The sequence below is a fragment of the Gambusia affinis genome, linkage group LG05 (assembly GCF_019740435.1).
Source record: "Gambusia affinis linkage group LG05, SWU_Gaff_1.0, whole genome shotgun sequence".
Classification (NCBI taxonomy): domain Eukaryota; kingdom Metazoa; phylum Chordata; class Actinopteri; order Cyprinodontiformes; family Poeciliidae; genus Gambusia; species Gambusia affinis.
This window is the reverse complement of record NC_057872.1, coordinates 14,652,736-14,677,593: the sequence shown is the minus strand read 5'-3', so window position 1 is coordinate 14,677,593 and position 24,858 is coordinate 14,652,736. Positions and strand designations below refer to the sequence as shown.

General features: G+C 38.6%; 1 protein-coding gene across 2 annotated transcripts; it reads right to left on the bottom strand.

Annotated features, from left to right (window-relative positions):
* Positions 1–3,159: 3,159 nt before the first annotated feature.
* On the bottom strand, positions 3,160–24,071 carry LOC122831417 (rap guanine nucleotide exchange factor 5-like). Of its 2 annotated transcripts, XM_044117578.1 has the most exons (18): positions 23,699–24,071; positions 19,329–19,468; positions 18,639–18,739; positions 11,546–11,624; positions 11,218–11,362; positions 11,047–11,144; positions 8,069–8,099; positions 7,801–7,879; positions 6,564–6,713; positions 6,051–6,148; positions 5,407–5,529; positions 5,116–5,294; positions 4,897–4,987; positions 4,744–4,794; positions 4,409–4,496; positions 4,209–4,273; positions 4,069–4,123; positions 3,160–3,297 (listed from the first exon to the last, which is right to left on the bottom strand). In XM_044117578.1, the coding sequence occupies exons 1-18, from the start codon at positions 23,876–23,878 to the stop codon at positions 3,179–3,181; spliced, it is 1,872 nt and encodes a 623-aa protein (XP_043973513.1). In that variant the 5' UTR covers positions 23,879–24,071; the 3' UTR covers positions 3,160–3,178. The 2 variants fall into 2 exon arrangements, with proteins under 2 accessions (XP_043973513.1, XP_043973514.1); XM_044117579.1 differs by lacking the exons at positions 18,639–18,739; positions 19,329–19,468; positions 23,699–24,071 and adding an exon at positions 16,491–16,519.
* Positions 24,072–24,858: the final 787 nt, after the last annotated feature.

The following is a 24,858-nucleotide window of genomic DNA, read 5'->3' as shown; positions in this document are numbered from 1 at the left end:
CAGATTTATCTCATAATGATCACTGTTTTGAAACTTAAGATATACTAAGCAAAGGCTCTAGAAGTTGTCCTGCAAGACACATTATTATGCTTTAAACTTGTACACTGCAATTATAATGAACATTGCACACAGAAATTTTACAGTTTTAATTCAGAAGTGCTGACATTTAATTTTTGCTATTGCTTTTTATTTTCATGTAAAATTCAGTCTATTGAAACTGCAGGTTTTGTTTTCTTAGCTAAAGGAAATCTGACTAGTTTTCAATTAATTTCTTTGTTTTTTTTCTGTTATAACGAAGCTGATGCCAATTCCTGACTCCTTTGACTGTTTGTCAACAATTCAACTTTGTGGGGTATGTTTTGTTTTTTTTCCAAAGCAGTAAAATGCAACTACATGTTTAACATACTGGCAAAATACAGTAGACTTTACATGCTTGAGCTTCCTACACAGCCTGCATTGAGTAAAGCTTTCTATGATAAACAGAACTTGGCAATAACAAAAGTACTGTAAGGAAAGATGATGCACTGAAAAAAATATGCAACTGGAATATTAAAATAAAATATTCAACAGTCATTGTTGTAACACCTACAATCTCAGCCAGACATCTTCGTGAGTGTTAACGGAACAGTTTTACTCCTGTAGCAATATTTCACTACAAGAATAGATTGTTGAGTTTAAAAACACCCTATATGTGAGGAACTTGCTGTCTGTCCTAATCTTTAGCTAACAAAATCAAAATTCTGTAAGTATTAAAATCATTCATTAGGTGCTAAAAGCTTCTAAAACTCATTTAAAACAGATTCAGTGAAAAACAATTATCGCAGGAACTATTTTATTCTGTTGCATTTGAACTTTATACTGTATTTTATTTTTAATCTTGATAGACTATAAACACATCAAATTTGACCTTTGAGCTATTAGAGAGCTGCTTTTATAATTACGTCTATTGATCAATAACTGGAATATAGATTAATTTTAATCTTTACTCAAGATATTTCATAGTGAGGATTTGGATGATTTTGAAGGCATTGAAGAAAATTAAATGTTAGTTGTTCATGTTTTCATCGAGCAAAGAACCTTGAATTTCCTTTTTGCCAAAATGTGCTATACAAATTAATATCTGGTGTCCAGAGGTCACTTTAAAAGTCCTCTCTGGACTTTAGGTCTGTTCAAAATAACCTCCTATATTCCATGTAAGTTGTCTCTAAATTTTTACAATATGGAAAGTATATAACTTTTGGTATGGTCAAAAAAGCATTTCTAAATGTCTGTACATGCCAAAGTCTCTCACAGGAAAATTCTTGCCAGTTTAAAACTTACGAAGGAAATAAAAAAATAATTGTAAGCTATCATTTTAAACAATAATTGCTGTCTCTTTTTATTCAACGAATGATTACATGTGGTAGAAAAATAGTCATGTGAAAACAGCCTCAGTCTTGAGTTAATATAACAGAAGTTTTGATAATTTCGCTCTGTCAGTATAATGGACTGCTTTTTAGAAAAAAAAAGATATACTAGAATCCACTTCTTTTTTTTAAAAAATCAACCGTTCAAGTTTATTTAGCTTTCATGTTACCTCAGGAACATCTCTGATTGGTTGAGCAGTTCCTGGAGATGACTCTTCACCCTTCATGTTCTGGGTAAGTGGAGTCCCAAGACTGTCACCAAACCTCAGAGTTAATCAACGTCTTTCCCCAGCAGAGTCAGGGAGGTCTTGTATATCTTTTGGGAGATTTGGTTTTGTCAACTGCTTTTTCTTGTCATTGTTCACTATGTGAAGAAGAAAACTATGCTTTCATGTGAATGTTCTTCTATATTCTGGTTTGTCCTCACAACACTTTGGAAAGGTGGCCTTTGTGGGGACTTTTAACAAATACTGTATTTCTTGGATATGTACTTGGATTTTTTGTCAGTTAAGCCGAGAGACGATGATGAAACCGCACACCTGCAGAGGTCCAGGAAGGACCAAGTAAGGTGCTTCTTGCTGTTCTTGTGCTAACAGGAGATGAATCAAGGCTGGTTTCAAACCTTGGGTCTACCTCCTTGTTTTGTTCATCCCAAAGATTAAAATAGGTACTACAATCTAAGTTAGGCTTTGAAGCTACTGTCTGTGGGCTCCTGAGACACTGAGCAATATTGATATATTTCAATCAGCTAAGATAAAAGTTGGACCTTCAGTTCACTTGACCTAAAACCTCCCCCCTTTAGTCACAGTTTGTTGATTTAGTGTCAGCTTTTTTTCTTATCCTCTTTGATTGAGATCTCTTGATTTCACTAATTGTGAGCTCCAGGGGATTTTTCTTTTCTAAACTTTTTTCAACTTTTAATTTTAACGTTGGTTCTAAATAAATACTAAAGGGAACCTGCTATACAAAGTTTTTAGAAATTTTTGTTCTAGAAACAGTCCAAAAGCTGAAAAAAAAGCATCCAGCCTTAACCAAATCATTCTGAAAGGAGCTCATAACAGGCAGAACAGAGAAAGGGAAATCTCATTTTTCAATGATTTTGAGAAATAAATTTAACGACCATGTTATTTTACAGCCCGTAGACCCATTCTAACTCATTTTAATAGAAAACATAATAGGTTCCCTTTAATCCTGAGAAATATGTAGAAATCAGCTTTTTTGTTTTTAGCACTGTATGTAAAGTTTTAATTGATTTTGTCGGGGTATGAAAGATGAATCATGAGCATTAACGCAATTTAAAGTCACTTTAGAGCGGAACAGTATTAATCAACTGGAAGTATACATTGCAGTGTGCCATTGAAAAAGAAAAATTTCCCTTGCTAACTTCTGCCATCTGCAGGTCTTCATAAAAACAGCAGCAGCTTTGGACCCCATAAAGATGTCTTGATAAATGGCTGCCACTCAAGGCTTCTGCTGTTGTTGCAGTTCAGCCGCTGGTGCTGCAGCTTTCCTGTTGAGTAATAGTTGAACGAATCAGTCACGTGGTAGTGGATCCAAACAGTTTCTGCGGCCTTCCTCACATGTGTCTTTCACTGCTTGTTTAGGTCTCTGGTGACAGCCTCCTGATTGAGTTACTCCATCTTATGTGTTGGAGTCAGAAACGTGCATACCTCCCAGGATTGCTGACCGAGTCCTGGGCACTACGAGCTGAGACAGTGATCGGTTGATCCTTGGCAATTCCACAGGGTGGGAAGAATAGAAAAAGCTCCTGTCTACACACGAGGCTCCAGTCTATGTGACAGTTCGAACAGAGTCTGCTGATTGTCGATGACATGAAGGTAATCAGTGTAGGCTCGAACCTCTGAGCTGCTCTTCTGGGCAATTCCATTTCCTAGAAGAAGAACATTATTTTACTTCTAAGCTGTGATGGTATTAATCCACAAGTGTTCAAATGCTTTAAACACTATCCAAAAGTAATTAGAAATTGGAAAAGAGTGAATAACTAGAACCAATCTCTTTGGTATCCTTAGATATTGGAATGATAAACTGAAGTTGACTGCAGAGTTTGAAAAGATTAGGATCAGTTCAAATGCATCATTGGATTGAGTTAACTACTCTGTAATGTGCCTTGAGATCTTAAAAGCACACTCCTCTCCATGTTTATAGATGTTTCCCTGCTTTAACACACCTGATTCAGATGTCTGCAATTCAGTAAAATCCTGTTACAGTCAGTTGAAATCTGTTTTGCTGAAGTAGGAAAACATCTCAAACATGCAGGACAGTGTGACTTGAGGAAACACTGCTTTAGATCAATGGTTCTCAGTCTGTCACCACGTCTCATTGAAACTACAAACACCTTGTAGAGCCATCAGCCAGAGGTTGGAGTAGGACAGAAATTGGAATCAGATATATATTTTTTAATCAGCTCTGAGTGATCGGCAGCTCAAATGCTAAGTCAGATTTTTTTTTACTTTTAAGATCTATTCTCTCAGTTTTTGTTTTAACAATGAATCAGTGAATGTCTTGTGTATAAAATTCAGCAATAGCTGGTGTAAAAAAAAAAAAAAAAAAAAAAACATTGACAATTTAGATCTCACAGGTCTCATTGTGATTATCAGCTTAAAACATCACATCATGCATGACAAGCAATCTGAATACTGACCCACGTGGTCTTGCTGACACTCTCGGATGTGTCTCGCCATGTCTGCTATCATGTGCTGGAGGATACAGATAAAGACTTTGATAAAGCATTTTCCATACTTTACATTTCCTGTCCAGAAGGTAAAAGACACAAAAACTTACCAACTTCTCAAAATTGACCAGATTATCGTGAAATGTTTTGTTGCCTTCATGGATGAATGTGATGTCTAAAAGGGAAAAGATTTGTATTTAGTGCAAAAATTGGCTGTAAAAATGGAATCATCCAATGATTGTGACAACTCCCTGTTTTACCCCAGTGTTAACTTTTTGGGCTCCTGAAGCAGAAGAGTAAAGGAACACACCTTTTAAGAGTAAAGGAAGAAATGGGATCTTGGGGGACTTCATCTTCTTGAAGGAGTCCCTGTATGCCTTGTGGTTCAGTGAGGGATCCTGTGAAGAAATATTCAAAATGAGCAAAACTTTCCAAGGAAGGATGTGTGTGTCTGTGCATGCAGACATTGTTAGAAGTGAATTCTGGAAGGATTCAAAGCTAATGAGCACATAAACCTGACATTCTATAGCGAAGTAAAACATGTTTGGTTTTAGCCACTTGTATCCCCTGGTGCAGCATGGATTAAAATAAACACTCTGCTTTCTGCAGTGAGAGGTAATATAACAATTATCTGAGTAGACTCACTGTGACTGTCTCCAGCTCGGAAAACAGCTTCTTAAATTTACCAGGAATTTTCTGCAGGGACAGAAACATTAGTTATTACATTTTGTCCCTATAGTTCAACTGCGGCTGCAAATAATAATAAATTAATGTCAGAAGGAAAAGAGGAAATCTAACCTCCCACGTCTGACTGAGGCGGCTTACAGCACCAGCATTCAGACCCATAACAATGGCAAAGTAGCTGTTGAGGTTCCTCTGTGCTTTACAGCTAGAAAAAATAAAAATAAAACAGAATTTTAAGGGTTATATTTCAAAATAATCAAACTAAGTGCAACTTAATGGTTTGCCACAAGAGGGCAGTAATTATGATTATTTTTGTTGTGAGAAGTGACTAACTGAGCAGCAATCTTGATGAACTTCTTGATGAGCTGGACCCTTTTGCAGAGCGTTGGGCACAGCAGCACCTCAGTCATGACCCACAGCTGGACTTCATTGCATTGCTGCAGCAGCATCTCTAATGGCATTGTGTAGCTACTGCAAACATGGCGGTTGAAGGTGAAGTAGATCAGTTCCTGCTGTAAGACAAAAAGAAAAACCTTTAACCGAGCTGAAGAAAGCTATGACAAAAAGAAAGGCGACACATCCAGAGGTAACTATTTGTGCTTTAGAATGCAAATAGAGGCCAACCTCGTGCATCGAGTTGAAAATTGTCCAGTCAAAGTTGGTGAGTGCAACAGCCACATCCCATGTGTTTAAAGTCAGCATGCGAGGAGTCCTCAGTTGCAACTCTGAGTTATCTGTAAATGGGTTCTGTAGAGGAAAAACACATATAAGATGTCTTTTTAATTTTTTTTTTATTTGCCAAACTCCTTTTAAAACCTTTTTTTCATTTTAACAACCCATTTTAGACACAAGGAGTCAGATTTTACTGAAGGAGGATTTGATGTGAATTTATTATCCATTTGCTAAGATAATTAGGTTTTAATTATGAAAGCGCTTGTTTTCTTGTAGAATTACACAACAGAGTATTCAGTCAATAATTTGATTTCTGTAAACTTTCCAAATTGAGATAATGGTTTGGCAATCCTACCCAGAATGGAGGTGTTGTGTATTATAGACTGACAAAAATGGATCCCTATTATTTATCATATTAAGAACTCAAATGACCAAATGGAATGTTTTGCAGTTTTTGCATCCCATTTTTATTTTGTCTTTTTTATGTTTCTCTAATTTCAAACAATCTCGCTTCTCCTTTTCTTAGACAAAATTCTCTCCCACTAAATCTGCTCCTGAGACCCATCAAAAGTCACAAATTACAATGCCGTTCCTACCAGGACTTCACCGAGGTCCTTCCTGCACACATGAAGCCTCCCCACTGGCCGTAAAGAATTGGAGAAAACTCTGTCCTGAGGCTGCAGGAGGAGTCTACCTGCAAAGAGGAAAACGCATCATGAACAGCAGAATGCCATTAAAAATGAGTCGGGTAGCCTGCAAGCATCTATCAGTGCTCAGAGATAAGAGTCAGTGGCAGCTTCTGCTCCAAGGAAACCAGTTACTTCTGCCACAGAAAACAGATACTGGCCCCCAGTGGTTTGAACCAGGCATGCAATTAACTCATCTTATTATCCACCGTAGAATAACTGATCATAAAATCCAATCAATGAAAACAAGTTTGTAATCTTTTATTGTACCTGCATGACCTCTGTTTAGTTATTATTCATAATGTAAAAGAATTCTAGAAAGCTTCAGTTTTTGCTCTAAGAAGTTACTCTTTAGGTGAGATGTGTAGTACCATGATTCATCTGTGACAGCTGTCTGCTGCAAGAGATCTGAGTGCTGTTTACCTCCAGGATAAGTAATGGCCACCAGTATCAGTTCAGATGCAGGAACATCCATCCTTTCTGCCACTGCCTGCAACAGCTCCTGAGCAACCACCTCACCGTGGACCTTTGCACTAAGATATGAGTCCATCGTGACGTACACACGGCAGAGAACTGGAAAAGAAGATGTAGCCATTTTTTAATAAGTCTGAATATTGCTGATTGTTTTTTTATTTTTTATTTTCAGTAACTCAATTCATGAGTTGAGATTAATAACACTGACTGTCCTGCAAACCGTGGGAGTTTGATTTTGCATGGAGCATTGCTGCCATCTGTTGGATTTTTAGGGAACTGCTTTACTTTTATGTTATTTAGTCAGTACGTTCGTTTTGCTAGCATAAACAAAACAAACAAACAAACAAAAAAACCCGTTTGTTTTGCTAGCGGTAGAGCAAATGAACAGACGTGTCTATTGTGAACGACGCATTCCAGGTCAAGTTCCTTGAAGCAATGACTAAGAACCAGCTTATACGTCAACATGAGCGTTTATGTTAACAGAAGAGAAGTAACTGTCTACTGAATTTGTTTACTTTCGGTCTGGAAATATTTGCAAGCGATTGGATTGTTTTGCTATGTAATAAGCTTACTAGCAGGCTTCTAAGCTTTTCTTAGGCCGTTAGCGTTGCAGCTCAGTATTAAAATTGTTTGTCCTTTTGAGGTAGCATTGTTGTTGTACTTCTAATGTATGTAACTGAATGTAAAGCACTTCTGTTAACTGCTCTGAGCTCATCCTGAGTTGAAGGAAGAAGTAATTAATCCTGACTCGTGTGAAAGGAATTTGGCAGATGGATGGTTTTGGTACAAGACACCATAGCGAGACCATTGAACTAACTAATGTTTTCAAACCTTTTATTTATGTTAAATATAATGTTCTGCTTAAGAACCAATGGAAATGCTTTTAAAATGTTAAAATCACAGGCTAATAAAAAAGCATTTTCATTTTTATTCCAGAAATGTGGGCTTAACAAAAAGTTTAATATGTACTAATAGGTTATCAAAATGTACTTTTTACATGATTAAAAAGTAAAAACTGGTCCAAATGTGGAAAACATGGTAAGTCAGGAATTTCCAAACATGTCATTCATTCCTTGGAAAGACCCCTATTGTTTCAAGCTCCCAGCTTAACGTTTCCTTTCATTCATATTGAAAATAGCGTAATGATGGGAGGAATGTCCAAGAAACGTCACCTTGCAGGACTTACCTTCCTTGTTCTCTCTATGTGTGATTCTGGATCTGAGCCCGTTCTCTTTCAAGCTCAGTTGGTGGGAAAGAGCTCTACCCTAAAAAGCAAAATAAGTGACGATCCATTGATTATAATGCATGTTAAGAATTTTACTTTGAGCAACAAAACAAAAAAATAAATTTTTTTTATGGCCTTAACCCCAGATATTTTGTAGGGCACACAAAGTTCTGTTTTTTTATGACAACTTTTCTCTTTTGAAGATATTAAACGGGAAATTCTCACTTACATTTCTGTGTGGCGAATCATCATCCACAGTGCTACAAAAAAATAAAAGCAAAAGAGAAAAAGTCAAATGCACCAGCCTTTCATAGCCACAAAAAGACTCACTGATCTGCTAATGACAACTAAACCCTAAAGTCTATAATCAGGGTAAACAGGGTATATATTTATCCACTACATCCTCTGCAGCTTTCAGTCCATTACTGGCATTCAGTGTCAAGTAGAGATTAAAGTGCTTAGCAGATTTTAGACATTCCAAAGTGATCTCTTCATTTCATCATCCTATTCTCATCGGTTAGTTCTGGTCGGCATGATATATAGCCGTGTGCCTGTATTCATCGCTCAGCTTTCACGAGTTTTGCATCCCAATAGGCGTTCTGGCACAGAACCGGTCCTGAGGGATCCCTCCTCGGGGGCTAGCAGCAGTAGCCCTGTGCTAATGAAAAACCTGATTCCCTTTGTCACATCTAAACAGACCCCGCCTACAAAAAGAGCAGAGTCACTGTGGATATCTATGACTTCACATGTCACATGAGAATACAGAATGCCAAGCACAGATTGGGTTTTGTTCTCACTGCGAGGTTTATGAATCATATGACTTGACGTTCAATTTGCACATAAAGTCCAGATGGAAGCTGATCAGGAGGCAGGTTGGGAGGAAGGGGCCTCCGTCTATAAAAAAAAAAGACACCTTTTCACACAGCAGCAGATTGCCACAGCAGTGGGATCGGCTGAGCTTGTCCCCATCTGAGACAGGACTGATTGTGAAAAGCCCATAAATACAAGATTATGTCAGTGGGTAACACCCACACACACAGTCTAGCAGTTTGATGGGGTAGGAGATGTGGGTTTCCCAAACAAGATATAAAGATAAAAAAAGGCAGGCTGAGATACCAGCACCAAGAGAAAAAGACTGAACTACACGCACGCAGATGTTTTGGCTGAACAAAGGGGACAGAGGGAGATGGGCGGGGCAATAAGTCTGCTTACTCAGGGTTTGTTTAGAAACCAAAGTAAAACATTTTTGTTCATTTTTGACTGAAGACAAACACTTAAATGATACAACAAAACATCACTTGAGCATTTTAGTTTTTCATGCCTTTTCAACACATCAGTCATCACCACATACATTAGTTCATCAGAATCACATCCAATGCATTCACATTTTACATTTCCAACTTCTATTAGGACATCTTTAAATATTTTAACATGTATAAAGTTGGTGAATTAACATGAAATTATACATGAACTATCTAACCTTTATTGATATTTTGACAATATATATTATCAAGTTTGTGCGCACTCTTTGACATGAGCTTCTATGATGAAGGTTTTTGTTTTTTGGAAGGGGGGGGGATGTAGTACACTGGATAAAAGAAAACTGAATAACTGAAATGAAATGATTATTATCTGCACTATTTAGTCTCCAATCGATGGCGAGTCGAACACGGCAGAATTCAAAGGCACATCACTCCTAAGATTAAAATTTTATATGGCAGTGTCATGAATAAATAAATCTGGCATATTTTAATCGGTCACAGACCTGCAGCCTTTTATGTCAGACCCCTGCTAAGAGCAGCGTCTGTTGCTGTTAGTCTGCCATGATTAAAGTTTCTAAGCATTCCTTCATGCTGACCTTTCCTGTCCACCAGCAAGATGTCCGGCTCTCATACTCGGAGTCTGTAGTTGTTTCCTGGAGTTCCACAGAACATCTTCTTTTCTTCAACATTCTCTTTTTGAGGCCTGAGGGACACTCTTGTCACTGCGCTAAAGAGAATCTTTCCAATATGATTGGACACTTGCAAACACTAATTTCTTTCTTCTTGACAAAGAAAATGCTGTAAGTTACGTGCCTTGAACAGTACTTTCACCTCTCAAAAGTTTTCTTATTTTGTCACATTATAACCACAAACCCCAACGTATAGCATATACAGTGGGAGACCAACACTAAGTCATTAACTTACCCATCTACACTAACGGAAATGGCGCAAATCTGCCACCACCGTGTTTTATAGGAGGGATTATGAGTTTAAGGTGATTTTCAGAGCCCTGAATATTGATTTGCAAGTGCATCTTGCTTTTAAATTAGACATAACTTTATTCCTGATCTGTCTGCTGTGTTCCTTGATTTTCCAAATGACGAGTCGGGTGTGAGAATGTGTTACAACCATGTGTTACAACCAATGTGTTGAGAATGTGTTGTGATTTTCATGATGCTGGTTGTTCAAAAATGTTTTTTTAATAAACCACCAAGGCTTTACAGAACAGTTGGATTTATAATGAGATTCAATTCCACACAGACTTTACTGTTTATGGATTAGGTATGCTTTGGAAACATTTGTTTACTTTGGATTTTAATGTAGGTGTATTCAAGTAAAGGGAATTGCTACCTGTAACCCTCCCCTTTACAACCACGTACTATGTTGGTCTGTAACATAAATGCCCGATATTATACGTTAATGTAAACTTTCTTCAGGTCTGCATGATATAAAGACTTTTGCAAGACACAAATCTGTCATATATGCCTACTTCTTTTTCCCCCCGATGCCACACTCTAGAATAACTCAACAACTTGTGTGTTTGAGTCATGTTTGTTTTTTGGCAGCGGAGTGGAGAGACAATGTAGGCATTGCATTCTTTCTATTGCCTATTTATAGCAATACTTCTCTCTTATGTGAGTACCACTTCTAGCAGCTTGTCGTTATTGCTTAAAACCAGAATTCCCTGTCTTTCTTACATTAAAGATAAAGAGCAAGATGACCTTTAAATCTCAGAGAATAAAACCGCCGAGCACAGAAATGACTTTACAATTTCTGAATGGAGTCATTGATGAAAAGCTAAAAAGGGAGGCCTGGAGAGAAGAACTCTGTCTTTGTGTTGAAAAGTTCCTCTTAGACCACCAACATGTGTCATTCCTACTGGATGTCATAGCTACACATGAAAATAAAAAAATAAAAAAATAAATAAGCAGATACAGTTACTTACTGTCTGCGTCTTAGCTGGTAGAATTTCTGCAACTCTTTCACATCCTTCTCCAGGGCTGGGTGCTCATAAAGATCATCGATCACGTAACGGTACAAACTCTGGAAGCACAGCTGTCTGTCATCACTCTACATCTCATCTCACGTTCCACTCATTTACACAGATATTTCCTACCTTGAGGAAGACTTTCACATGTTCGTCCTCTCTCAGGAACTCCTTGCAGAGAGACATCCAATGCCACACCAGGTGCAGGACTTTCTGTTTCCTCTCCAGAACCTCTTTCAGGTCCTCCTTAATTTTGTGCCGCTTGTTGCAATAGGTGCATACTGGTTAAGGATCAGATTTCTGTACATTCAATGAGACGATTCAACGGCGAGTGGAAGCTGAGGCACTAATGCTTTTCTTTAACACCCATTTTTTCTGTTTGTAAATTGAATTTATGTGTGTTAATAGGAATAAATAATTCTAATGCTTCCGCAGAAATACCTCCATGCAAGGATATTGTCCCAGAAGAGCTTGGCATAAATCGCTGGTTGACATGAACACTGGGTATGTGAGTAGAAAGTCATCCAGAAGCATATCTGCAAAGACACATACATATTGATAAAGGTCAGAAATGTGTATGTTTCAGTAGCAAATGTTCAGAGAGAATTTCATCTTTGAAAAAAGGTACGCTATTACAGGGAAACAGGCTTAAACGCTGCAGGAACACAGCCTCATTAATGCAGCAGTACGCTGAAGGGCAGGAACACTACCGACCCCGACAGCTGCATGATTAATATCTTCAGAACTGCTTATATTGCTAGGCTGCACTTATGATTCATATGGCCTCACATTTTTTTCCATGTTCCACTTTAATACCACAAGGATAGCTCGTTCTTTACTGCCAAAAATCATTTAGAGATTGCTAAGCACAGGAAAACATGAAAAAACTTCTCTTTAGAGGAAAATTATTTGCCGTCAGTCTGAAGGAAATAAAAGTAAACAGAAATCTTCAAGCATATTTTACTCTGGCATGTTGAAAGAAGCCTTTACAGACATTATCTTCAGACTCTCATAATAGTTTATGCCATCTGCGTCAATGGAGATAAGCTAACAACGTGACGGTGTCCGACGATGTTTCTCTAGCTTATGTTTTTAATTTTTGCACTTGAAAAGAAGCAATCTGATATAAATCAGATCGGTCATCCTAATCTCCTTTAAGGTGCAGATTTTCTGCTCATTCATCTGTATATGATTCATTCCAAGTCAAGCTAATTGTTCTGCTGCTCAGTTTCTGTGTAATTAGTGCAAAGTCAATACAGTGAACTGAATCAAACTGTGTTGAACTGAAGTGAACTGAATTAAAGGAAAAATACAGCTCTTTAAAATTTCAATATTTTCATTCAATGTTAGCGCTGCAATCACAGATCAACTTCTTATGCATTTTGTTAGAAAGATTGCTCTTGTAAATATTCTTATATTGACACATGATTTCCCAACCTGGTTGTTTTTTGTACAAAAAGTCAAAAATATGGCCAGTTATTCATTTAACAACATTTTATTTCATATTGTAGGATCAGTCTTCTGGGTACAGGCCTTAGACCAAGAATTGTAAATTACTTCCTTTAGTTTCACTGCAGCTTCCAGTCTTTTGTGAATGTTCCGGTCCAGTAGACTCACCGACATCATTATGTTAATCCGTTCAGAGCAGCTGTGCATACATAACTCCCCGCTTATGAGGGGGTTACTCTCTCACATGCATGCAGCAGTCGTAAACAACACAGTGACACAACCTTAACAGAAAGTCTGAAAACAACAGCAGGGAACTCAAAACTACCTCACAAGCTGTAGCACTTTTACACACGTAAAATCCTCTGTAATAGCTGGCATATTTAGGACCATTTCTGGTATATTTACCAGCCTCCTGAAGACCAGTATGTCTTATGGAGACCCATTTGTCTTTAGAAATGAGGCAAAGTTTGGTTATAATGGCGTTCCCCCTTGTTTAGGCTCAGGGGTTATGTTTAGGATTTGAATTAGGATTTGGGATATACTAGTTGCGATTACGGAAAATGTCTGTTTTAGGCCTAAATCCAGTTACTGAAAGGAATGGAAGTCAATACATAGTCCTAATATGGATAGAAATACAAGTATTGAATTGAATATACTTTATTAATCCTAGAGGGAAATTCGCATTTCAGTAAAACCTCTCCAAAGAACAACATACAAACATAAAGTGGGAGACAGGTGCCTGAAAAGGGGGCGTCACCTTTCATTAGATGAAACGACAATAAAAGAGGGATAGGTTGAGGAAGAAAAAACTTTGTCCAAGCACATAAAGCAAAAATATAGACAACAAAATAATAAGGGGTCAGCAAAGGGTGTGAGTTGAAGAGGACAGCATATATATATATATATATATATATATATATATATATATATATATATATATATATATATATATATATATATACAGTACAGACCAAAAGTTTGGACACACTTTCTAATTGAATTCAATGAGAAGGTATGTCTAAACTTTTGGTCCTTACTGTATATACATATACATAGACTGATAAACAAAACTGCTTCTCTTGGCTCACTGGTGGTTAATTTTTGCTCGAAAATACTATGATAGTGTGTACGTTGTGCAAAAAAGGAGTGCACCTATAACCGAAACTATTCAACCCTAAAACACCATCTCAGTCTTAAACAAGCTTTCAGCAAGCACAGATGCCCAACGGAAACGTCAGTGTCCACAGTCACATTTCTGAAGAAGTTCTTCATTCTGAGAAGTTACATGAGCAATCAGTGGTTCCTGTAAAACGTGACCAATGCCAGAGGGTACGGCAGTCCGGGCCCATGCATTCAGGAAATGTTCTAACATGTACACATGCAGACTGTGCACAAGTAAAGTGTTAATTTTGTGTATATAGTTAATACTAAAAAATTATTTGAAAAGTGTTTGTTCTGTCTGAATTTATTTAGTACATATTTGTAGTCTTTTTATTTTAGTCTTTAAAATGCCAGAATTTGTCTAACTTTATATTTTGTCTGATAATATAATTTCAAAATAATTAATCAGACTACATGATCAGTTGCTCTGTGCTGATCAATGCAAGCTATACAGTAACTTTTTTTAAATTATTATTTATTTAGCGGCAAACAAGAGCCTTTATCTTTGAATGTGACAGTCATTCACCTGATGGGATTCCTTTTCGTCCTGTCTCAAAACACCACGGAAATCCTGTCATTACAGAAACGAATGATCTAGAACATGCTTCTGAGAGCTGGCTGCTCTGTGCAGCGAAGGAATCAATAACTGCATTTCAGATGAAGCCCAGGAAAAGCTGCAACTGTCCTGCATGGTGCAAAGGAAGGAAAGGAAAACATCAGCCTTTTACTCAGCTGTGGTTCATGTTTGCTTTCCCCTCAAACATGCCTCTGGTGCTTCCAGAAAGAAGAAATTCTCTGCATTCTTAATGTTGTGAGCTGAGGATTTGCAAATAGTTTCTATAGTCATTGTGCTGCCTGTGCAGGTCAGAACTTCTCAGTAAAACAAGAGTTTTATTGAAAATAGGGCTAATACCAGTAATTTTACCTAAGCAGTAAAACTCATATAATCATATATATTTATGACATAAGTGCGATAGGTTTTAACTATTATTTAATTATTATTAGTTATTTCATAATTGCTTGCAACTAAGAAAAACTCCAAATGAAGTTTCTATGAATAAGTAAATTATGCATAGAACCAATTACAAGAAGGATTTTTAATACGGAAATGTACGGTGGCCCTGAGATGCAAACCACCTCAACAAATTCAAAAACACAATATTAACGGCGCACAATTACAAATTCAAAAACACAACATTGACAAAACGGAAAGGGTATGTCCCAGTTGGAGACCTGAGAAATCGCTGATAGGACAATAGGCATGAATATGTATACGCTGAGTCCTACTTATGTTACCATCATCTTGAAAGTGGGAGTGGAGAAGACGTGCTGGCTGGACTAGTATCAACGGTTTTACAGTACAAAGTGGACCCACTGCCTTTACCTTTCACAGGTAAGAATTAAAGAAGATTATGACGTAAATTTACAAGCAGAATTTCTCGACTTTATGGGCAGTACTGTGCATTTTCCTGGTAATTGTGTAATTTGTAATTGTGCTCCATTAATGTTATTGTGTTTTTGAATTTGTGATGGTGCTCCGTTAATGTTGTGTTTATGTAATTTGTAATTAAGCTATGTTAACGTTAAAGTGGTTTGCACCTCAGGGCCACCGTAGAAATGACATGTAATGACTGACACAGTCATCAAAGACAACTGACAGTCATCGACTCCCTTCACAATAAAAAGCTTTTTGCTAAACAAGTTGGCAATAAGTATGAAAATGGAAAGTGTAGTAAGGAAAATGTATGGTAAAAAAAATATACACAAGCAAGAAGAATAACCACAGCTTTGAGAGGACTATGAAGCAAAGCGAATTCAACAGCTTGGAAAGGATTCACCAAGCATGGACTGTGATCCCAGAGTCACCACAGACGTGTGATGTGTGTACAACATGGGCTACAGCTGTAGCATTCCAGTGTTTCTAACCCTGGTCCTCAAGGCACACTGTCCTACATGATTTAGAGGTTTCCCTGCTTTAATGTGCCTGATTCAACTGATTGCAGTTCAACAAATGCCTGTTAATCAGTCATCAATTGAAATCAGCTGGACTGACGCAAGGGAATACCTCAAACAAGCAGGGCAGTGTACCTTGAGAAGATTGGGAAATCACTCCTGAACAATCCAGAGTGAAGCGCCCTACCTGGCGCGAAATCGGATGTTTTTCACATGAAAATAACATTTCAGTTGGAAATCAAAGTCCCAGAGGGCGTAGAAAGAGTAAAGAAGTACTCTTTTTTTACTCTATCCAATTTTTTTGAGGTCCAGAGTGAAGTTTCAACACTGAATGACAATTTTGAGAGTCATGTCATCTGCTGATGTTGGTCCACTGTTGTTTTATCAAGTCTATTTTGAATGCATTCATCTTCTAGGACATGTAAAGTATTTTGTGTCTCTTTTAGCCCACAAGCTCCATAGAGAAGTGGATTTCCTTTTTACACCATAGCTCAGCACTTGTCCACACTGCCAGACTATCAATACCCACTGTCCGTGACTGGTCTTTAACCTTTCCTGACCTAAACCCGATAGATAATCTATGGAGTATTGTTAAACGGAAGACAAGAAAAAACAGAGCCAGCAATGCAGATGTGCCCCAGTTGTATGCTATTTAAAATTATCAACTGAAAAATGCCTCCTGATGTGAAATGAGTCTTTACGTTATATGAGTTTCACTTTTCAAAATTGAATTATTGAAATAAATTACATTTTTGATTGTTAAGAAGCAATAGGTTTTTCTCTAACCTTAGTTCTAGAGTAATTCAATCTTTTGTGTGTGTGGTTGGAATGTTTGTTACCTTGTGGGTGTGTCTTTTGTGGCAGCCATCTTTGGACCCTGCTAAAGACGAGGCCCGCCTCACACCCAGCCCTTTCATAGAAACGGCAGTGATAAGAGCTGTAGTTTGATTGGCTGAAGCTTAAAATACTTTAGAGAATAAAATGTTTTATAATTTGTGCATTTGCGTACATAAAATGTCTCCCTGATATTTTATTATTGATAAAAAAGGGTTAGTGTTTACACTGTGTGTTACTGAAATAAATTAATTTTCTAATTGCCACCACCACCAGTCTGGAAGGCTGATGTGATTGGCTGGTGTAAAGTGAGAAGGCAGAGTTTAATCAGTATATGGGTGGGCTGCTAGATGTGGCAGGAGAGCTGATAGGATGGCTGCCATTTTTGAAATCTGCTGTGTTGAACCAGACTTAATAGACCAGCTTTGTTGCTGTGCAGCCAAGGTTGGCTGACTTATTTTTTCCACACCACAGTTCTCAGCATAATCATATCTTAATTTACTGATATGCACCTCCAAACATTAAAAATCAAGTAATTTCCCCCTCATCTAGAAGAGCAATATCAAACACAGCAACTTGGAGACTTTTCAAAGAAAAATGTATTTGAGTTTGATGACATCAGAACGCCTTAGCCTACCATGCTTCTGCAAAACTCTGGATCTGCTTAGAAGTAGCATCAAAGGAACAACAACCTTTGCAAGCAGGTACATACAGCCCAGCAGAAGTCAAATTGCTAAACATCTCTGAGTAAAGACTATCTGCTGTTCATGACTCCTCTGGTGTTTGTTTGGGATGCTGCTTGACTTTGGGATTTGATTTTTAATCCCCCTGGAGATGTATGCTTAATGATATCACAAAGCAATGGACCTATGATGAATTTAAGCTATTTATTTATGTAAGGATGTGAGCAGTTTTACTTTTAAAAAATTTAACTCCTTCCTCCATTTAAAAATGCATTCCTAGCACTACAGTGACATCAGTTTTACTCAGTTCTTCTGCTAATCATGATCTGAGCCTCCACTGATGACAGTTTCCTCTTTTAAGAGAAAATAAATCATATTATTTTACCCCTTCTTTTTACTTGTTTTCTTTCTCTCTTTGTCTGACTGTTGCACTGCTCTCAGTCATCATCTCTTGTTGAGCAAACGTCTTCAGCTTCAGCTACAGAGGGTCTCCTCTGCCTTGGCAACAGTGTCACATTATCATGTACCTGCTGTGATGAGAGGAAATGTGTTGATTTGTCGCTGCTGCTGGGCTGGAGTTCATGTGGTTGCGGTCCACTGCAGCCACGCTCAAAAGATATGAGGAAGTGTTGCATATTTCTCACTGGTTTAAAGATTTCATTCTGTGCTATTTTTTTTTTCCAACAAAAAAAAAAAATGAACTGACAGTAAAAACATAGCTGGTTAACGGTGTCTGGATTGTCAGATTTCCAAAACCACAAAGTAGGAGAAAAAAACAATGCTCTGAAGCCAAAAGAAAGATAAATTGTGTGCTGTGTTTTTTGTTTTTGTGAGTTACATCACCGGAGGCGTAATTTAGCTGATCAGTTGGTTTCAGTAAGCTTTGTGACATACAACTAAGTTTTGAGTTTTAGTATTGAGGTTCAACCTTGTGTGCTTCATCAAGAGTCATGATAACAAAGAGCAGAAATACCAAGATAAAACTTAAATTTGCTCTCATTAGTTCCCTTATGCCTTTTGTGATGTCACCGGAGGTATAGCAGCTTATTTCTAAAAAAGATAGGTTTGATCTCTAACAATTTGCATCAGAAAGGCAAAGCAAATAGGAAAACTGAATATACTGTGTTGTACCATAGTTGACAAGCTACTCTTCAGTGGGTTTGATCTAGCTTACAAAAAAACTCAAGTGAGTAGCTTTAAAAAAACAGGCTGAACATTTGGAACATTTAGGCACTCATGATCAACCCGATGATATTGCCTGGAGACAAACTGCAGCACCGGCTCATTATGGAGACCAGAAGGGGTAAAGGAAACTTCATTTCATGTAATTTTTTTTGTCCTTTTCTCAGAAATCAGTAAATTGAACTGCTAGTGTTTGCAGCAGTAGATATCAAAATGCTTTTTCATACCCTGACATGACAAAGTAAGTTTAAAAGAAGAGAGGCAAAGTGTTAAAGTAAGGATCCTGACCTGACTCTTTCCCCTGCGTGGTCCCTCGGTCATCATCCAGCGTCATGTCACCCAGCAGATGCTCCAGGATCTTCTCGGGAGTCCCTGACACCACTGCGTACCTGTCAGACACAACAGAGTCAGCGGAGGAGTCCCTGCCGATGGAGGACAGAGATCTGCTGCTGCTCCATTCCTCCTCTCCCTCTGTTCCCTCATCGTCTATATAACGAAAGTAGGGGACATCAAAGGTGGGCATCGTCTGCGGCTCTGCCCGACTGGTGCTGGTGCTGATGCTCTCGTCCGAGCCCTCCTCATCCTCCTCGTCCTTCTCCTGCTCAACCAGGGCTGCATGCGGCAGCAGAAGTCCGCCGTCCTTCTGCAGGTTCAGGGGCTGAGGACGAGATCCCATCCCTGAAGAGTTGCCTTGCCCTCACCCCGGCTGCACTTGCTGCTGCGTGACACCTTCATGCATCCACCCGGGTGCGTTCACTCCGAGGGATCCCCCTCAGTATGACTGGGGAGGCTGTCTCACAGCCCCATGCTGCTCATTTATATGTATTTAATCTAGTCATTTATGAGTGGAGAGCTGAGATGTGGGCACGCCTTAGTGAGTGTGTGAGCGACAGAGCCAGTGGAGGAGGCTGATGAGAGGAGAGCTGAGAGAGAGAGAGAAACTGAGAGAGGGAGGAAGGAGGGAGTGGAGAGGCTTACCTCCTGGTCCTCGCCTCTTCCCTCCCTCCTCCCCTCAACCATGCAGCGTGTGCTGGCTGCTCTGACAACACTCGACGGAGAACGAGCACATCGTGGTCCCGCTCCCTCACACACAAGCGGACTGCCTCGTCACTCTGTGGCTGGAGAGAGAGAAAAAAAGAGGAGGCGGCTGAGTGTGTCATAAAGGAGATTCCCTTTTCTCCCTCTCACATAAATCACCTCTGATTTCCATCATAATACACTGTCAAAAGCAGCTCTGAAATAGAAAGAAAACGTCCACATATATCATTATTTGGTCCTTATCGCAGGAGCCCATTCAGGGATTAACATAAATGAGTCACATATTTAAATTACTGATTTATGCACAGAGCCAATTAAATTATGGGGGATGTCCGGGGGTGGGTGGGGGGGGGAGTCTATTTGAAGCTGTCATTTGGTTATACTGTGCATACAAACAATGGTTTGGACTTCTGCTTAGGCTTTGATCCACACAGTAACTCCCCCAGGTGATGGATTTATCCCCATTAAGGTGCATTTCAATTCTTTTTCATCATTGCCAACAAACCACAATCTAGGTCCCAACAACTCTGGAACTCTGGCATACATAAAGTAAATGATAACCAAAGCAATCCAGTTGTTGCTTAAAGGTTTGTCTTTTTTTATTTTAGTAGTTTTAAGAATTATTTTTATTTTTTTAAATGTAGAATGCTTTTCAAAAGTGTTCTCTCCAATCTTTACAGTTTGTCATCTCACAACTACAAGCTTCAGTGTATTTTATTGGGCTGTTATGTGATAAGCAGACAGAAATTAGGGCATAATTATGGGGTGTGTTTTCTTTACAAACAAAAATGTGAAAAGTGTGGCTGGCATTTGTGTTCAGATCTGCTTCATGTGTCATCCAGAAAATGGAAAGAGTGCGGCAGTACAAACCTTCCAAGACATGATCATCCACTTAAACCTTTTGGCTACTTTGCGTCAACGCACTCATATTTTCCCAACCAGTGTAATAAATACAAGATTTTTGTTTTGACTATACAGCATTTATGAAACACTGTAGATGTTTTATCAAAAAAAGTTCAAAAACGTACAATTCCCACAACCCTGTCCGTTTAAGCACCACTTACATATTGCCGCGGAGTAGCGCCCTGACCCCCCGACCTCCTTTTTTATGTTGTATTACTTTTTATTTTATTGATTTGTTTCTGTGTGGTTCACCGTTCACTGTGTTTGTACAACTTACAAATGCGTATCTTTCCAACTGTACCAAGATCTATATTTTATATGTTTTTACAAAGACCGTTCCTTCATGTTTTATTCACATCTTTGTAACATTTCTCCTTTCTTATCATGAAGGATTCTCTTGCTAATAACAGGATGTTTCTGTAAAATTGTGATTAAAAGTTAATCATCCCCATGCAAACGCAGCCATATTGTTTTCTAATTCTTTGTCTTCCTTTCAGTCTTTCGCAGCCTCCACGCTGAGAGAGAACTGTTGTGCTTGCAGTAACACAATTCCTGATTGGATCTGGACAGTGCAGGACCCAAATCAGATACACTGGCCCTAATGAAGATTTCACTGTATACACAATCATGCATCAGCTCCTTGCTTATACACTCCCTCCTACATTCGTCATCAGTCAATGAATCACCTCTGTTCATGCAATTAGCCAGGGCTGACAGGCTGGAAGTGGCTGCAGTTTGCAGCCCTAATTGTATTTTGTGGAGACAAATACATGGTCCTTCAGTAAAGCAGAATTTCCTGGCACAGTAACACTCAACCAAAGGACACACAGAGACAAAAAGACTGACTGCTGCAAAAACAGCAGGGATGTTCCCATGTGCACAGGAAGGAATATTAACTTTAAGACATGCTGGCAGCTTCTTGTGTGATTCATGACTTTGAGCACATCTCATAAAGCTGTTCCAGCTGATCCCAATGTAACCAGCACGCAGACACAAAGAAAATGCCTCTTGTGTATTTTCGACCATGAAAGGGTGGAGCCGGAGCACTTCTGTTCACAGAATCTGAACCATGATGAAAAGATGATGTTTAGCTTCCTGGCTCCAGTGAAATATACTCTGTATTTCCAGGCAGATCCACCAGGTGCTTTGCTTTTAGCCTTAATGCACAGCTTTTCTGACTCAAATCACGACAACCAAAGCCAAAGTGTGGATGTCCCTTTCCCCCACAGAATGAATTATTGATCTGACCACAGCTTCTCTGGGATAATTGTCTGTGTGCAGTGGGAGACAGACTCATAATACAAAAGACAAGCAACCAGATCCCCTGAGCCGGTGACTAAAATGCAACACGGGTCGAAAAGATTTTGAGTCAACGTTTCCAAAGAAGTCCTTCTAATAAGTATGATCTCAGGCTTCTGCTCAAAGTCACGTTCCTCAGATGTTTTCTGTCCTCATTCATGTCTGGCATGTGTGGAGTGAGACACTTAACAAGGCCTGCAAAGTGTCAGTACTGTCAGAGTGCGGACGAGTCCAAATTCCCTCAGAAATAACAGCATGAGATGGCAAGACAGAAGAGGTGATATACATCAAAGCCTCAAACTTCACACTTTCAACTCAGACAAGCTCTAAAAAAAATACTTTTTAGACTTCAGCCCCCCTGTCAAATCCATCCATTAGTTGTCTTTAGCTTTTCCAGGAGAAATCAGAGCTCGCTCTTTTCTGAAATACTCTCCTCTTTTTTTACAGGGTTCAATCTTCTAATAGGAGCTGTATATTGTATGGAGTGAACTGATTTCTACGCTCCTTGATGTCTGATTTCACATACTTAAATGAATCACACATTATGCAGTGTACAGTATGTGTTGGATGAACTCCAGTACCTGTTTGAATCAGGATAATTTTATGTAATGCTTTGAATTCTAGATTAGTTGATATATTGAACTTGGGTTACATTTTTGTGATGTTTAATTGCATTTCAAAGGTACACCATGCAACTACTGCTGGAGATTTAGCACAGTAAATAGAATGCCGAAGTTATCTACCTTGCTGACATTTGATCATACTGTGATTGGTGGCGGCTTAACGCAGGTGGTGAACTTTACTAAATGCTTAACAGATGAGAAGATCTGGCCTTGTGAGGGAGAAAAGGTCACAAATCTGACGCACGGGAACCCACCCAGAGACCACACAATGTACTGCCAGTACAGTCCAGCCAAAGACGTCAACCTTTCCTGCAATTGTCTAAAAGTCCAGCTAGTCGACACAGCTGGCAGGAAGGGTGAAGCTAAACCCAGCAGAGCTTTGGCCAATCAGAGGGCTGTTGGGTTGATGTAATGTTTTTTTTGTTGTTGTTTTTTTTTTTTTTTTACAGAGCACAGGCGGGTGAAACTGAACAGTGTGTGTGCACTTATGCTTTCAGAAGTAGCAGATGTTGAAAATGGATTGTGCCACAATCACCACCCATGTGTTTGAGGCACTTGAACACAAGGATGGCCTCTGTGTCTAACTTCATCGTAAGTTAGACTAAATGTTCTCGTGGCAAATGTACTTATTTGACAAAAGTTATGCTTAATAAGTTAGAATGACATTAGAATATGCATTTATTTCAGTAACACTGTTCCCTATTTGAAACATAGTTTTCTTTACACACAAACTGAAATTTGCAAGTTTTTATTTTTTTTTATCCTGATAATCCTTCAACATATTTGATGTTTAACATTTAAGATTTAAATATTACATTAGATTAAGACAAAAATGTTTTGTTTTTACATAGTAATGTGGGCTCAATGAAAAGTATGCTTAAAACTTGTGCATAGGTTATGGCGTTGTTTTCCAAAAGGTACTAAAATATGCACATATATTGTGACTTACTTAACATGACTGCATGTATCAAGTAACCTCAACAGACTTCACTTTGAGTTAATGTCATAGTCATCCAGAGGAGCACACAGGATAGTTTTAGTAAATAGTTTTTGTTTCAGATATTGAAAACAGACAATATGCATATAGTCAAATTTTACTGTACAAGTTTGTTTACATTTGTGCAGTAATATTTCTCTGCTTCTGTTCAGTCCATTTCTTCCAGCAGAACTTAATATAGCTTTGTACCCCAGAATTTTTCTTTCACAAATATCTAGAAATATATCTTATAATATAGTTTTCCTTAAGTCATGTACTTAATTTGCATCAATTTAAGAATTTCCCTCACTCAGGGACAATCAATGGATTATTATGTTTTTTTTCTATCTAAATACACTAACTAAATGAAACCATACAGCATGCTGTCAGAGCTGCACAATATCATATTGATAGCTTGATTAATTATAGATGCTACAGAGAAAGTCAGTTCAGGATGCCATAGAAATGTTTGCAGTGAAAATCACAGATCAGGTCTTTGTGTATCTCACCTCAGATGTCTTTTCTGGACCCTTGCTGTGGCTTTGCAGGAACCGGCAGCCGTCCTTCGCCAATCTCTGGACCATCTCCAGTTTGGACAAGTCCTCCTTGTCATGCAGGATGCATTTGCTACCCTGCTGCAGTGCAGGGGACATAGAGAACATGTACTTGAGACCACAGTCCCACGACATTGTCAGCTAATGACCTGCTGGATTTAAAAGAAGTAAAACACCAGAGCAGCTCTGAAGTATACACTGGTTTGTGTGAAAGTAGTCCAAACAAGGAAAAGCTATGAATGTCAGAGTTGTCTAAGTAAATCCCAGGTGCTGTCCACCTTGTTCAGATCTTTCTAAAAGACTTCCTCCGTTGGACTCCTCATGTGAGTCACGGGCGGGACTACAAGTGAAAGACACAGCCCCACTCTGTCAGTGTTGCACCTTTCACTAAATGGGAAGGGAGTGGGCTTTGGAGAACAGAGGAAACATCTGGTGAGCCAGACAGCCCAGAAAAGGAAGTTTCGAAAACTCCCATGCAGGAGAGAGTCAGGATTGGGCAGGGTGACAGAAGGTCAAACGTTTTAAGGGTGGAGATGTATTGAGTATGGAATAGGTACAGCAGACAAAAGAACTTTATGATGTAGACACTATCAAATCAGGCCAGCTCATTGTGCACTGTGGGGTTGGAAAACAATCAAAGTGGATTAGCAAAAGAGAACATAATTTGTGTTGCTCCAGTAATTATCCTGTTAAAATACTGGCAAAGTTGCTTAGTAAATAAATAAAAACAAATCAAATCATAATTGAAGTCACAGTAATTTTGCTTGTTGCATTTATTTATTGTCATTTAGATTCTGAGACAGGTACAAAAATGCAAAACAAATCATTAAAGTGTTACGGTGGCTCGGGGGTTAAGATTAATTGTCTTGCAGTTGGAAAGTTGTGGATTTGACTCCAGCTTTCTCAACACCACATCAATATGTGGTGTTGAGATCTGGCAACAGACAATTCATTTAACCCCATGTTGATTACCTCTCTGCGTATTGATGGAAATGTTTTCTTCTTTCTTTCCTTTTTTTTTGTCAGTGCAGCTGGGTGAATTTGGTGTAAAAGTGATTGATAGTACCAGAAAAGTGTTAAGTAAGCTCATTTCATTTAGACATTTACTTACATTT